Source organism: Zonotrichia albicollis, unplaced genomic scaffold (assembly GCF_047830755.1).
Source record: "Zonotrichia albicollis isolate bZonAlb1 unplaced genomic scaffold, bZonAlb1.hap1 Scaffold_83, whole genome shotgun sequence".
NCBI lineage: Eukaryota > Metazoa > Chordata > Aves > Passeriformes > Passerellidae > Zonotrichia > Zonotrichia albicollis.
The window spans coordinates 4,080,607-4,096,348 of record NW_027428460.1 but is presented as its reverse complement, the minus strand read 5'-3'; the positions used below and the strand labels follow the sequence as shown (position 1 = coordinate 4,096,348).

Genomic DNA, 15,742 nt, shown 5'->3' with positions numbered 1-15,742 from the left:
TCAGCACCTTGGAAGCTGCTGCTGAATTTTCCTGCTGCAGAGGCTTGTTCAGTCTTCAGCTCTTCAGTGCAGAAATTCAGTGTCCCAGGGCTCATTAACATTCAGAACACCTTAACAAGCCAAGCCTCTGGGAATCATTTGAATTAAGTTTCCAAATCTTTTGTGGATGATACAACAGATTTCTGTAGTGTATTCAAACTGGAAATATTCTATTTAAAAAGACAGTGCAAGGGGCCATTGTGACACTGTGGAACCAAGGAGACCCTTGGGAGACCCTAGGGACAATGGAATCAAGGGGCCATTGCCCCATTGCAAGGACTCTGGGAATTGAGGTAACAATTGTGACACTGTGGTGCCCCAGTGAAGCAAGGGTCCCTGATGATACTGCAGGATCTTGTGCCACCAGGGCTCCATTATGACATGGAAGCACCGAGGAATTCACTGTGGCACTCTGAGGCCTCATGGAACCAAGAGGCCACTGTGACACTGCAGGGCCTTGTGGAACCATGCAGAGCATTGTGACAGAGCAGGACCTGGTGTCATGATGGGGCCATTGTGACACTGCAGGGTCCCGTGGAACCAAGGGGCCAATGCTGCTCCTCAGGGACTCCTGGAATGAAGGAAACATGTTGGACACCATGGTGGCACATGGGACCAAGACACCATTGTGACAATGTGGAACCAAGAAGAGCCTTCCTACACTGCCAGAACTCATGAAACCAAGGATCCATTGGAACACTGCAAGGCCTTGGGGGACAAAGGGCCATTGTGACACTGCATGGCCAAGGATCCAAGGGACTCTGTGACACCAAGGGAACCAAAGGAACATTGTGACCCTGGGAGGCCTCATGGAATCATGGGGACCATTGGGACATTCTGGGGCCTCATGGAACCCTGTTGACACCAAGTTGTCTGGGAGTGTTGATCGGCTGACGTGTAGGAGGGCTCTGCACAGGGCCCTGGACAGGCTGGATCCAGGACCCAAATCCAACAAGGCGAAGTTAACAAGTCCCAGTGTCGGGTCCTGAACTTTGACAACAACAACCCCTGCAGCATTACAGGCTGGGGGCAGAGTGGCTGGAGAGCAGCCAGGCAGAAAGGGACCTGCAGGGACTGATGGACAGCAGGCTGGACATGAGGCAGCAGTGTGTCCAGGGGGCAAAGAAGGCCAATGGTTCCTGGGCTGGATCAGGAATGGTGTGGCCAGCAGGAGCAGGGCAGTGATTCTTCCCCTGTGCTCAGCACTGCTTGGGCAGCACCTCGAGGGCTGTGTCCAGTTCTGAGCCTACAATTCAGGAAGGACATGGAGCGGCTGGCACGTGTCCAGAGAAGGGCAACAAGGTTGGGGATGGGTTTGGAGCACAAGTCCGGTGGGGAGCAGCTGAGGGAAGCTGGGATTGTTTATCCCGGAGAAGAGGAGGCTCGGGGAACAGAAGGCAGTGTCAGGACACAGGTTGGACTCGATGATCTCCATGGCCTGTTCCACCCTTGCTGATTTTTGGATTCTCTGAAACCACCCTTGGAGCAGTTGCAGGATGAGCCCTGGGCCTCCTCTTCAGAAGCTCCAGCAGCCCAGGTCCCTCAGCTTCTCCTGCCAGCCCCAAAGCCCATCCTGTCAGTCCTGCAGAGCCTCTGCAGCTCCTCCTCACTGCCCAGAAAAGGGAGCCCCAGAGCCAGATACAGCAGCCCAGATGTGCCCCCCTGGCCTGGGGTGCCTCTGGCAAGGGAGCAGCACCAGGCACTGCAGAAGCCTGCAGACTATTCCTTCAGCACTTGCAGGATGATCCTGCTGCCCAAGGGACGTTCCCATGATGGCAAGTCAGGAACTGCAATGGGGAGTGGGGCCAGAGAGGAAAGGGCAAACAGGGATGGGGTGTTTGCAGGGGAGGAAGCAAGACCCAGCAATAGGAATGAATTTGTATCAGGAACAGTAAAGAAATCACAGGTGAAGCCAAGGAAATGCTCAGAGCAGTTTGGGGGTGGCTGCCAGGCAGCCCTGGCTCTGAGCAACAGCGTCTGCAGTGGGACAGGAAAGTCCCAGCTGATGGGAATAAACTTTCTGGCTGAGTGCAGAGGCCAGGACAAAGCTGAGTGGTTTCCCTGGTGTCCCCCAGCCCTTGCTGGCCCCAGGGGCTGATGGCATTTGTGCTCCCTCAGGTTCATGTTCCCACAGCAACAGCATGGGGGTGCTCCCCCTGCTGTGTGCAATGCAAACAGGGGCTCCTGAGCCAGGGCTGCCGTGTCTGTGCCTGCAAGGATGGGGCACCTGTGTGAGGTGGGGGAGAGGCCAGGGCTGCAGAGGGGGGATGTTGTTGGCAGCTCCATGAGGACGCTCTGGGACGCTGCCCTGGGCTGTGCAGCGCACTGGGGATGGATCAGCCCCTGCTCTGCTGCTCCTTCCCGTCTGCCCCAGGGCCCTTGCAGAGCCCCAGCCATGCTGTTTGCCCCCAGCCTGCCTTAGACCAGCCTGGGGCTGCTCACGGGGCTTTTCTGTGCTGAGCATTGGCCTGGGTGTGTTCTTGAGAGAGCCTGGGCACGGAGCCTGGAGCCCCCAGGGCCTGGCCTGAGGCGTCAGCGCTGCCCCAGCCGTGCCCATGGCCTGTCCCTGCTGCAGCCCCGGCACTGCCACCCCCAGGGCTGTGCCCGGCCCTGAGAGCACTCAGGCCCTGCAGCAACACCAGGGCCACCAGGGCAGCGGGGCAGGGCCACGGCAGCAGCACTGGCAACACCAAGTGCTGCTGCTGCTGGGCACCGCTGCTGGGCCAGCACTGATCTGCCCCCAGCTCTGCACACAGACATTGCTGCTGCAGCTCCAGAGGAGGAAACAAAACGGCATCTCTGCAGAAAACTCTGCTGGGAGATCCTATACTTCCTTTAACACCACGAAGAGTGCAGCCCCTCATTGACCCAGTCTGTGGGCACAGGGAAGGTGGAGAGAAACCTACTGAGAAATGGCATAAACAACAATATTTCTTTATGGATAATATAAATAAGTTAAACTAAGAAAAAATAAGTTCCAAAATGAAATCAACAAGAAATATCAAAGATGACTTTTATTACAAGTGTTTTGCAGATAATTGCCAGCAGTTTAATGTTTCTGAAAGCATCCAGTCATCTGTCTCCATACTGCAGCCTTGAGCTCCTGGTTTCTCAGGCTGTAGATGAGGGGGTTCAGGGCTGGAGGCACCACCGAGTACAGAAGTGACATGGCCAAATCCAGGGATGGGGAGGACATGGAGGGATGCTTCAGGTAGGCAAACATGGCAGTACAGAAAAACAAGGACACCACAGCCAGGTGAGGGAGGCAGGTGGAAAAGGCTTTGTGCCGTCCCTGCTCAGAGGGGATCCTGAGCACAACCCTGAAGATCTGCACATAGGAGAAAACCATGAACACAAAACAACCAAATGCTAAACAGGCACTAACAGCAAGAAGCCCCAATTCCCTGAGGTTTGAGTGTGTGCAGGAGAGCTTGAGGATCTGGGGGATTTCACAGAAGAACTGGCCCAGGGCATTGCCATGGCACAGGGGCAGGGAAAATGTATTGGCCGTTTGAAGGAGAGCATTGAGAAAGGCACTGGCCCAGGCAGCTGCTGCCATGTGGGCACAAGCTCTGCTGCCCAGGAGGGTCCCATAGTGCAGGGGTTTGCAGATGGACACGTAGCGGTCGTAGCACATGATGGTTAGAAGATAGAATGCAGCTGCAATGAAGAACAGAAAGAAGAAGAGCTGAGCAGCACATCCTGTGTAGGAGATGGTCGTGGTGTCCCAGAGGGAATTGTGCATGGCTTTGGGGACAGTGGTGCAGACACAGCCCAGGTCGCTGAGGGCCAGGTTGAGGAGGAAGAAGAACATGGGCGTGTGCAGGTGGTGGCCGCAGGCTATGGCGCTGATGATGAGGCCGTTGCCCAGGAGGGCAGCCAGGGAGATGCCCAGCAAGAGGCAGAAGTGCAGGAGCTGCAGCTGCCGCGTGTCTGCCAATGCCAGCAGGAGGAAGTGCCTGATGGAGCTGCTGTTGGACATTTGCTGGGGCTGCACATGGGAACCTGTTCATGAGGAAAGGACAGTGAAGAGTTTGAGGAGATGTCTATAACCAAAATCAAAGCCATTTCCCATACACCCTCTTCTTAAAACACATGGACACACTTGTCTGTTTAAGAGTTCTGACGTTTCCTTTTTAAGCTATCCCCATGTTTCTCCTGCTCTTCCAGGATATCAGAAACCCTCGGCATTTCTGCTGCCCTTGGTATAACAGAGTGAGTTCCCTGTGGCAAGATAATGAGTGGAGACTGGAGGGAGAAGGTCTCACTTGATTGTGTTTGGAGTTTCTTTGGGCTTGCAATTTTAACAAATGGAGAGCCCAGCTCCACATTTATAGCCAAGGTCTCACGTTGCTCATTTCACCAACCCAGCAGCATTTTCAGTGTCAGAACACCTCTGCCTTCCCTCAGCAATCCTATAACTCAGAGATGCTCTAGAACAGGTTTGCACCCTGGATTGGAGCTCCTAGCCTGGACTGAAATCTCAGGGAGACTTCCAAGTGTCCTTATGATGGCACTGGATTGAGAGAGATGCAGCTCCTTCCCTGGCTGCACTGACAGCATTGCCCAGAGCCAAGCACTGGGGACAGCGTCACTCTGAGCCAGCTGTGCCCCCTGCCAGAGCCCCCAGTGCCAGGCAGCTGCTCCCAGCCCTGTGCTCTGCACAGGGAACTGGGCCCGGGGCTGCAGAGCTGCCCCACGGCTCTGCTGCAGCTCTGCCTGCACAGGAGGGGCTGCAAGCCTTGGAGCCCCGGCCCTGAGGGCAGAGGCTGGGCTGGGGGCACAGGAGGGAGGAGGCTTGTTCAGAGGGAGGGGCTGCACTGGAGGGGTTCCTGGGGACATCTCTAAACTCTCCCTGCCACAACATTGCTGGGCTTTGTTTTCTCTTATTGCCTGATTATCTCTCTGCTTCCTGGAGATTTTCCCTCCTGCAGGTGTTTCCCTGTGTCTGATCTCTCCCTTCCAGCACTCACAAACCCCAAATCTCTGTGCACTCTCCTTGGCCCTACAGAACCCTGCCTGTTTGCAGGGCACTGGCTGGGGGCAGGTTCTGTTTGCAGCTTGGAGAAAGGACAGCTCAGACTGAGCCTGATGGCTCCAGCAAAAGTAATGTCGTTGCTGTCCACAGGCAGAGGAGTGGCTGAAAGCACATTAGGGACCTCCTGTGAACCTACTGATCACTAAAAGTAACAGTTCAGATGTCTCAGGTACTTGTCAAAATTCATAATCATCCTTTCATATTTATAACCCCTCCCCGCCATTCTCCAATAGTAGGAAACTGAATACACTCTTAGGAAATTTCCTCATTTTTATCAAAATCCTTGTCTTGGAAATATTCTGTGACTGATCAGAACCCCTCAGTACATCAGAACTTCATGAGCATTTCACCTCCCTTGCACCAGAAATACCCAGAGTTGTACTCACAGAGTCTGTAGGCATTGGGATGTTCAAGCTTTAGGAGACCACTCCAGGAGCTGCAGCTGCATTGTCCTGCAGCCAGAGGTTCCTGTGCCAAGGGCTGGCTTTGATTCTGCCCCAGGCACTTCTCAGCACCTTCCCAGCCCTGACTGATTGAAGCTCTCTGTGCCTCTGTGCTGTGCCCAGGGTGGCTGCAGGCCACTGCCCTGGGGCAGCAGAAGAGCTGCTCATCAAGAGAAATGTGCTTATGAAGCTCTTCTTGGTTACCAGGAGCTGCCTCTGTGCCAGGAGCCCAGCCCAGCTCAGCAGGACAGACACAGCACAAGGACTTTAATGAGCCTCTAGGGCTTTGGTGTTGTTTACATCAAGCTCAGTCCCTTAGAGAGTGTTCAAAAAACTTCTCAAGAACTCAAACTTAAATTGATAGTCTGAAGTTCCTTGAAGTTGTTATGGGTCCCACTGAGGAACATAACTCAAAAAGTGTCCCCAGTTCCAGTTAGAGCAGAACACTGGAGGCAGTGATGACAGCTGGAGACAAAGAAGGCAAAGGTGTCTCTGGTGCTGAGCAAACCTGGATGTGTTTGAGGAATGCAAAGGGCCAAGGCCTGAGCCCCAGCCCCTGGCCAGGCAAAACCTGTCCCTCCCTCCTTGCTCAGGGCTCTCCCCAGGATGGGCACTGGCATGTGGGGATGTGCAAAGCCAAGGGCAGGAGCATGGGGTGGCCCCTGTCAGGCTGCTGAGCAGGGACAAGGAGGCAATGAGGCCCCAGCCCTGCAAGGGTCACTTGTCCCCTCGTGGCCTCAGGCCCAGGCCCAGCAGCCATGGCCAAAGTGCTGCCCAAGGTGGCTCTGGCAGGGCTGTCCTGCAGCTGCTGCCCATCCCTGTGCCCTGTGCAGCCCAGGCTGTCCCACGGTGTCCCTGCCCTGCGCCTCTGTCCCTGCAGGCTGTTGGCATCCCCCGGCTGCCCCACCTGGCTGGCCCCTTCCTTTGCTGACAGCTCTGCCTCCTGCCTGCCCCTGCCTGCCCACACAAAGCCTAGGGATGACCCAGACTTATTCTGGGGGCCATGTTGCACCACAGCCCTGCTCTGAGAGGGAAATTCCTTTCTCTTTGGGTCCTGTCTGGCCCTCCCTATCTGTCCTTTGCATTAATTCTTTCTTTCTCTGTCTGTTCTCTACTATGTCAAAAGGATCCACCACCTCTGAAACCACCGTTCAGTCCCTTCCAGGGCTCTCCTCTGTTGTCCTCAGTCCCCACTCGACTGAGCACAGAGCTCCTCTGTCCCTGTACAGTGCTCATGTGCTTGAGGCCTCCAAACCCCACCTTGGGAGATATCTGGCCCCTCTCCAAGGTATTGGCAAATGAAAACATTCTGCTTATAGTCTAAGAAAATCACCTCAGAACAACACCAGTCAGACCTGTGTGTCCTGGCTACTTTTGCCTTGGAGCAATCCTTGGATAGATGGAATTTTTTAGGCTGAATTTCAGTTTTGGCCATGGGCACTTTGATGTGAACGATTCTCTTCCATTGGAAGGAAAGCTGAGGCCCAGTGTTTCAGGGGCAGATGAGCAGCAGCCACCAAGGGCCAAAGTGAGCCAGACCTTTCTGGAATTGCAGCTTGTGCCTGAGAGAAATCCTTGGATACACATAATTTGGGAGCTAGAATACAAGTTTTGGCCACTGGTCCCTTGATGAAAAGGCATTTCTTTTCCATATGAAGGAAAGCAGAGAGCCCCAGGGTTTGATGGTAGATGAGAAGCAGCCCCTGGGAGGCCAAGTCAGCCAAACTTGTCTCTCCTGGCAGCTTTTGCTTGGGAGTTATCCTTGGATATATGAAATTTATATTTATATTTATATTTATATTTATATTTATATGGGGCCAAATCTCAATTTGGCCATGGCCCCTGGATGAGGAGACTGTTCTATTTCCATCACAAGGAAGGCAGAGAGCCCCAGTGTTTCAGGGGTAGATGACAGGTGGCCATCAGAGCCCACAACACCTGTGAGAGCAGGCAGGTTTTGTCTGGGAGAAACCCTTCATATAGTGAATATTTTAGGAGAAGTAGGCCATGGAGGAATAAGAATATTCTTTTCCATAGGAAGGAAAGCACAGAACCCCAGTGCTTCAGGGGCTGATGAACTGCAGGCACCAGAGACCAAGGCCAGCCAGACCTTTCTGTAATGGCAACTTTTGTGTAGGAGCAATCATTGGATATAGGACTTTTGGTGGTGGAATCCCAATTTTAACCATGGGCACCTGGAGAAGAAGGATGGTTCTTTTCCCTTAGGATGGAAAGGGCAGAGCCCCAGTGTTTCAGGGCAGCATTCAGGCAACCACCAGAAGCCAAGGCCAGCACGACCTGTCTGTACTGGGAGATCTTGTCCGGGAGAAAAAACCCTTGAATGTAGGAATTATGGAGGACAAGTACCAGTTTTGGCCATGGGTGCCTGTGCAGGAGGGCCAGTTCTTTTCCATAGGAAGGAAAGCACAGAGCCTCACTGTTTGAAGGCAGGTGAGAGCCAGCCCTCAGGAAGACAAGGTCAGCCAGACGTGTTGGTAATGGCAGCTTTTATATGTGGGAGAAATCCCTGGATATTGGGAATTTTGGAGGGGGAATCCCATTTTGGCCATGGATGCTTGAATGAGAAGGGCAGCTCTTTTCCAATTGAAGGAAAGCCCAGACCCCAGGGTTTCAGGGGTACATGAGAAGAGACACTCGACATGCCAAGGGCAGTTGGAGCAGTCAGGCCAAGCCAAGCAGGCCTGTTCCCTGTGATCCATGGGGCTCTGCAGTGTCACAGGGGTGGTGTCATATTGGATCCTTGGTTCCATCAGGCCCAGACGTCTCACACTGGCCTCTTGTTTCCACAGGGCTCCAGAGTGTCACAATGGTCCCTGGCTTCCATGAGGCCTGGCAGTGTCAAAGGGGTCTCCATGGTGCTGCAGTGTCACAATGGACCCTTGGTTCCATGGGGATTCACAATGTCAGAAGGGTCTCCTTGATTCCCTGAAGCCCTGCAGAGCCCCTTGATTCAAAGAGGCCTCCAAGTGTCACAGTGGCCTCCAGGATTCCATGAGGCCCCACAATGTCACCATGGACCTTTGGTTCCATGGGGTCCTGCACTGATCCATGGATCCTTAGTTCCATGGGGCCCTGGAGTGTCACAATGGACTCCTTGGTTCCATGGTGCCACACAGTGTGAAAACTGCCCCTTGGCCTGCCAAGACTGCAGAGTGTCACAGTGGTTCCTTGTTTCCATGAGGCCTTGCAGTGTCACAATGGTCTCCATGATCCCATAAGGACTTTCAGTGTCACAACAGACCAATGGTTTCATGGAGCCCTACAGAGTCACTATGGTCCCTTTGGCTCCACAAGGCTCTGAACTGCCACAATGGCCCTTTGGTTCCATGATGCCCCAGAGTGTCACAATGGAATCCTTGGTTCCACGGTGTCAGAATGGACTCTTCATCACATGGACACCCACAGTGTTCACTGCAGTCCCCTTGATTCCACCAGGCCCTGCCATGCTCTAATGGCCCCTTGGTTCCAGTGGGTCCCAAAGTGTCAGAACAGTCTCCATTGTTCCCTGAGGCCCCACAATGTCACTGTGCTCCCCTTGGTTCCACAGGGCGCTACAGTAGAACAATGGACTCTTGGTTCCATGAGGTTCCTCAGTCACAATGGTCTCCTTGGATCCGCAGTGTCACAGTGGCCCTTTGGCTCCATGTGGCCAGGCTGTGTCACAATGGCTCATGGTTCCATGAGGCCATGCAGCTTAGCAAGGAATCCATCAGGCCTTGCTGTGTCACAAGGGACTTCTGGTTCCATGAGCTCTTACACTGCCAGCAGCAGTCTCCTTAGTTCTGAAGTGTCACCATGGTCCCTTTGTTTCATGAGGTCCCGCAGTAGAACATGGTCACCTTGGTTCCGTGAGGTTCCGCAGTGTCACAATGGACCCATGGTTCCACCAGGTCTTGCTGTGTCACAATGGCCCCCTGGTTCCAAGAGGTTTCTCAGGGTCACAATGGTCTCCTTGGATCCGCAGTATCACAATGGACCATTGGTTCAACGTGGCCCCAGTGTGCCCAAATGGATTTTGGTTCCATGGGGTTCTGCTGTGTCACAATGAACCCTTTGTTCCATGAGTTTGCACAGTGTCACAGCTGACTCCTTGGTTCTGTGAGGTCCCACTGTCACCAGATCTCTGAAATATCAGAATAAGGCTCCTTAACACTAATTTGCTATTTCAGAGGGAATAATTTATTCAGGCCTGAGGTCCAACATGGGATAACTCCTAACCTTATATGGACATGTGATTCTACCAGTGTGTTGCTTATATACAGTCACTGAATGTGAATTACAATTTACCCATTTCCATAAAATCCACCCCAAGTTCCCAGATTCACTCCTTGTTTTCTCCATTCCTGCACCCTTGAGCCAGATGTCTTCTTCTTCTCTTCTACCCATCCTTGCTGGGAAAGCAGCCCGTGCGTGCCTTGTTCCTGTGCTGAAAGTTCACAGGCAGGGTAAAAATGGAATAAACCCTTTTGGTATCAGCCCCAGGCTTTGTGTGGGCAGGCAGGGGCAGGCAGGAGGCAGAGCTGTCAGCAAAGGAAGGGCCCAGCCAGGTGGGGCAGCCGGGGGATGCCGACAGCCTGCAGGGACAGAGGTGCAGGGCAGGGACACCGTGGGACAGCCTGGGCTGCACAGGGCACAGGGATGGGCAGCAGCTGCAAGACAGCCCTGCCAGAGCCAACTTGAGCAGCACTTTGGCCATGGCTGGCCCTGGGCCTGAGGCCACGAGGGGACAAGTGACCCTTGCAGGGTTGTGCCTCATTGCCTCCTTGTCCCTGCTCAGCAGCCTGGCAAGGGCCGCCTCATGCTCCTGCCCCTGGCATTGCACATCCCCACATGCCAGTGCCCATCCCAGGAAGAGCCCTGGGCAAGGAGGGAGGGACAGGATCTGCCTGGCCAGGGGCTGGGGCTCAGGCCTTGGCCCCTTTGCATTCCTCAAACACATCCAGGTGTGCTCAGCACCAGAGACACCTTTGCCTTGTTTGTCCCCAGCTGTCATCCCTGCCTCCAGTGTTCTGCTCTAACTGGAACCTGGGGACACTTTCCCAGTCATATCCCTCAGTGGAACACATTAAAACTTCAAAAAACTTCAGCGTTTCAATTTAATTTTGAGTTCTTGAAAAGTTTTTTGAAGACACTCTCAGGGACTGAGCTTGATGTAAACAACACCAAAGCCCTGTGAGAATCATTAAAGTTTTCCTAGTCAAGTGATGGAAAAAGATTTCAAAGAACTTGTAAGAAATACACATTCTTATTTTAAATGAAGTATTTTATATTATCTCCCTTTAGAGCAGAGATTATTTCAGCAGTCTGTGATTGATATTGACTCAGGGTCTCTCCTCAGCAGCTCTGGCCTGCTCACAGAAGCTGTGCCTGGAGCTCTGACCCAGTGTGGACAACCTTGCTCCACATTGCCCAGCCCCATCATGTCTGTCCTCACTGCCCTGGGCCCTGCTGTGCTTGGAGAGCTGGCTGCACTCACCTAAGAGGGATTTTCACTTTTTGGGGTTTTTGAAGCAATCTGAACCTCCTGAGTTTCCCCAGTGCAAACAGACACACTGCTCAGGTGTGTGCCAGCCCCAGGTGCCACCAAAGGCACTGCAGAGCTGCCCCGGGCCAGCTGTGAGGGTGGATCATCAGCCCAAGCTGCACTGGGCACTGCAAGGGGCTGTGGCCATGGGCACTGCACTGACCCCACTGCTGGGTTTGGCTGCCACGTCTGCCGTGAGAAACTAAACTGTCCTTGGAAAAACTGGGGAAGACTGGGACATACTGGGGTACACTGGGAATGCTGTGGGAGACACTGGGACATACTGGGAGTGACACTGGGGAAGAGTGGGACGACCTGGGAACACGAGGAATGCTGAGGGGGAATCTGGGTGGACTGGGATGGACTATGGGGGTACACTGGGACATACTGGGAGTGATACTGGGGCAAACTGCGGACACTGGGGCATCCTCTGGATGAAACTGGGGTGAACTGGAAGGGACTGGGAATAAACTGATGTGTATTGGGAGGGACGGGGCTGTACTGGGAGGGATTGGAGGGGCACTGGGTTTGAACTGGGCTGTACTGAGGATGAACTGGTCTGCACTGGGAGGGACTGGAGGAGGGTGAATGGGCTGTTCCCACCTCCACCGCATCCCATTTGCCGAGGCTCCCGCCAATCACTGTCTGCAGCCAATCAGCGCCAGGTATCCAGGCTTGGGGGCGGTGCCTAAGGTTGGCGCCATCTTTCCTGTTTGCCTACAACTCTCATCATGCCCCGCGGCCGGTTACAACCCCGTTAGAGCCAGAACTACAACGCCCGTCATGCCCCGCGCTCCACAGACACCCTTTCCCCCCCCCCGCCCCGCGGGATCCGCCCCCGTCTGTCCCATAAATGCCCCCCAGACCCTCCATGATCCCTCAGTGCCCATTCGGGACCCCCCAAAGCGTCCCCAGGCCCCCTGAGTGCTCCCAACCCCACAGATGCTCGGTACAGCTACTTCTGGGAATTCGTCTTCTCTCATCCCCCGCGGCCCCAGAGCCCCTCAGAACACAGTCCCGCGCCTGAAACTCCTGCCGTGCCCCGCGCCCTAAATAGCCCGGTTAGAGCTCCCCGAGCTCCCCCCGAGTGCTCTCGAACCATTTACGTCCCCCCCCGAGGATCTCAAGTCGCAGGTCGGACGCAGAAGTGTCCCATAAGTGCCCTCCCGGACCCCCAAATGCTGCGTTCGACCCACTTCCGCGACTACAGCTCCCATCATCCTCCGCAGCGCACCTCCAGCGCTAGTCCACTCGGGACTTCATCTCCCGTCATGCCCCGCGCCCCACCGAGAGCCATTGCAGCTGCGGCTCGAACTCCCGTGATGCTCCGCGGCCCCATTGAACCGTACGATACCCGTGCTTACAACTCCCCTCACCCCCCGCGCCCCAGAGAACCCCATTCGAGCCTCCCAGGGGCCCGCCCGGACCCCGAAGGGTCCCAAATTCCCCTTCCTGACCTCCAAGCGCCCCCCTGGACCCCCACGTGCTGCCTGGGACCCCGAACGGTTCCTCAGAGTCTCTGAGTGCCTTTCGAAGTGCCCACCCGGCTTCCCCAAGTGTCCTCCAAACCCTCAAGTTCTGTCTGAATTCCCTCCTCAGATCCAAAACTGCCCTAAATGTGCCCCAGAAATGTTTTAAGGGACCCCAAAGTGGCCTCTGTGAGATGCAAAGCTGTGTTTCATGTCAGGTACAAACAGGCGACGTGTGTACTGTTGAATGTGAAATGTGTGGACCCCGACAATGGGAGAGCTATGAATTCTAATAAGTAACTAAGAAAAATAAAGCATGGAAAAAGGCCTTCGAACCTATGTTTTGTTTGCAATTGTTATGTTTGCCCAATTATCCCATCATAAAAACAATATTAAAAGTAGTAACAATTTTAATTGAATAGTTAAAATAAAAATATAAAATTGGATACAATATAATTCGATTAAAATAAGGGATAATTTGGTTCCAATACTAGCGCATAAGCAAGAGATACCGCGGGGTACGGAGGACAGGGTTCAATGACCCTTGCCACTTCACCTGCAAACTTGCCAAGTGAAAATCACCCCTTATGTGCCATGTGTCAATGCCGTCTCCTCCTATTTTCGGTTCGTCACTTTTCTGTCTCCGCCTTCATTACCACCCTTATCACGCATGCGCCACCACTCGGTTTGGTGGTCGCACAAGTCTTTGGGGGTCGTCACTGATGAAGGCCCTGTAGTCTTCTTCGTTGTCCTTTAATTCACCTTTGGGTTACACATGCACACCAAGCCAGTACAATGTAAGCCAAGACTAACGTATCACTGCATCTACATATCAAGGCAATAAGTCCCTTATAATTAGCATTTTCTGGGACCAAAGCAGGTTCTTGGTCATTTTTAGCAACTGTATCTTCAGCTTCTTTCCTGTGGTCCTTGAAAAAACATCTGCTGGGAAAGGCGGGGGGGGGGAAGTGGAGCCCCTCCTCTCCCTCTCCTCTTTGGCATTACTATTTTTAACTTATTTTATTATTTCCAGATATTAATTACTGTATCAATATTGATTACTGTTTCAATTTTTATCAGCATGAATCATACCTATTTACCACACAATTAACCCTGGTTGATTTAGGAGCATTGGAATTAAGGTGTTAAGAATGTTGCTTTTTTCTTGCATTTAATCCATAAAAAAGCTCTGCCATAATAACATTTTGAAGTATAATTTTAGAATATTACTTGTATCCTTGAAATTATAGCTTTGGAATATATATAAAAGAAATATGCTTATCTCACGCCTTATTGAAGCAGAGAAAAACAGCTTGAGAAAGGAAGATGAACATCACCTCAAGGGTTTATGGCTTCGACCAAAGGGAAGCTGGACATCACTGTTATGAGATTTATAGTCTCTGCAATTAAAAGGTGGACACACATCTGGGGAGCTGGACCCCACCAGACGGGATTTGTCTTTCTATTTTCAGAAACTGGACTGTCACCATCTGGGGATACTCCTTTGAGATACATCCTGAGAAAAACTAAAATCACAATAGTGTATAGAATTGTGATGTAATAAGTTGGAATAAAAATTGGTGATGGGTAAAAAAATTGGAAATAGAAACTGCTGAGAAAGCTGATGAGTACCCCTATAAATACCTGTAACCCTCAATTATTGGTGTGCAGTTGGAGGGAAAACTTCCCCCACTGTACCCAGCGCTGTATTGCTCATACCTTACCATATTAAATAATAAATTGATTGCTGCTTGAATATTGGCCTAGTCAAGCTTCTTATTCATAACACTGTTAGCTGTGCTCTTCTATGGGCTGGCCATGGCACTTGGTAATTAATATGCTGTCATGCTGTGAACTGAATTCACACCTTACAGGGCTGCGTTCATTGGGCCTGCTGGATCAGTGCCCACTTCCTTCCTCTGCTCCTCCTCACTCCAGGACTGTAAGAGACCAGCATGGGGTCAAAGACCCTGCAGTATCATTACCCTCTGGTAATGCTCAGAGGTCCTCTAAGGGCTATGTAATGCACAGCATCTGGGTGTGGGGCATGTGCTAAGGAGAAAGAAAGAGTCTGTGAGAAAGCTGAGCTGCTCTTACATGGGACTGCAAAAATGACAGGAACTTTTTGGCATATAAAGCTTTCCTTGCAGGTCAGGGACCAGGGAAAGCCTAATCAGCTGTAGCCCTACAGGGCAAGTCTGTGCTAACTCCCAGCACCAAGTGCAGGGCTGTGGGACACGGCTCCTACAACAACAGCACAGCTCTGTGGAAGAGCCCAGCCTTGCATCTGGGTTCCTGCCTGCTTCCCCTTTAGAGACAGCTGTGGCCTGAGGATTTGTGTCTGAGGGAGAGCTCCATCCTTGGACCTCCTGATCTTTCCCAAGTGGCCAAATGGGGATGCACCAGCAGCTCTGCTGGGAAGGTGCTGGCTCAGTGGCTGTCTTTTGAGACTGTGCCCCCCATATCAGCTTTATGTCTGTGGGGGGGTGCTCTGGTGGGTGTGGTTACACACTCACTGGCCTTGGCAGAGCACAAGTCGGAACCTTTGAAGGTTCCAGCTTCTGTAAGGCTCAGGAGGCAGAGCTGGTGCTAGGCACAGGGTGGTACTGTGCTGAGGGAAAGGTGAAAACAGTTAATAATCCACCCTCAGCTAATCACTGAGGGCTGATGGGAGGCACAGGCTTGGTGGAGCTGCTTTGTACAGGCCAAGGTGCTTATCAGCTGTGCAGTGTCCCCAGCAGCCCCTGGCAATGCTGGTGCAGCTGAAGGACAGGCTTGATGGGTCTGGTGCAGCCCCACAGCCTTAGACACTGCGGCTCCACCGTGCAAAGCAGCATGGCTGAGCTGGTTGTTGGTCAGGTAAGGGCTCAAATATATTTCCTGCCACTTGCTCCAGCACAGTTCAGCCTGGAAAAAAGGCATTTTTCCAAGTGTAGGGGAGTCAAGCTCCAATAAATGTCAGCTGAGCCCTGGTGCTTGCTCCCCTGCATGAAGCCTCAGTGAGGCACCAGGGCCTCCTGTCAGCAAGAGGGGAAGGGAGATCACAGTTGTTGGAAGAATACGTGACTGAAGGCTGAGCACAGGGTTGGTGGTGCTTTGTGTGGCTCTTGCATGACATCCAGGCTGGCTGTGGCAGTGTAAGCTAACCTTTTGTTTTGCATCAGGCTTTATGCCAGAGCCAGCCCCTTTCCAGCCTTTGGGGTGATTA

At 52.9% G+C, this 15,742-nt stretch overlaps 2 protein-coding genes across 2 annotated transcripts in view; both read right to left on the bottom strand.

The window, feature by feature from the left end:
• Positions 1-15,742, bottom strand: part of LOC141728045 (uncharacterized) — a 621,306-nt gene that overhangs the window by 363,916 nt on the left and 241,648 nt on the right. The gene's annotated exons all lie outside the window — the stretch shown is intronic.
• LOC141728031 (olfactory receptor 14J1-like) lies at positions 3,089-4,021 on the bottom strand. Its single transcript, XM_074534330.1, has one exon. It carries the CDS (start codon positions 4,019-4,021, stop codon positions 3,089-3,091), a length of 933 nt encoding a protein of 310 aa, XP_074390431.1.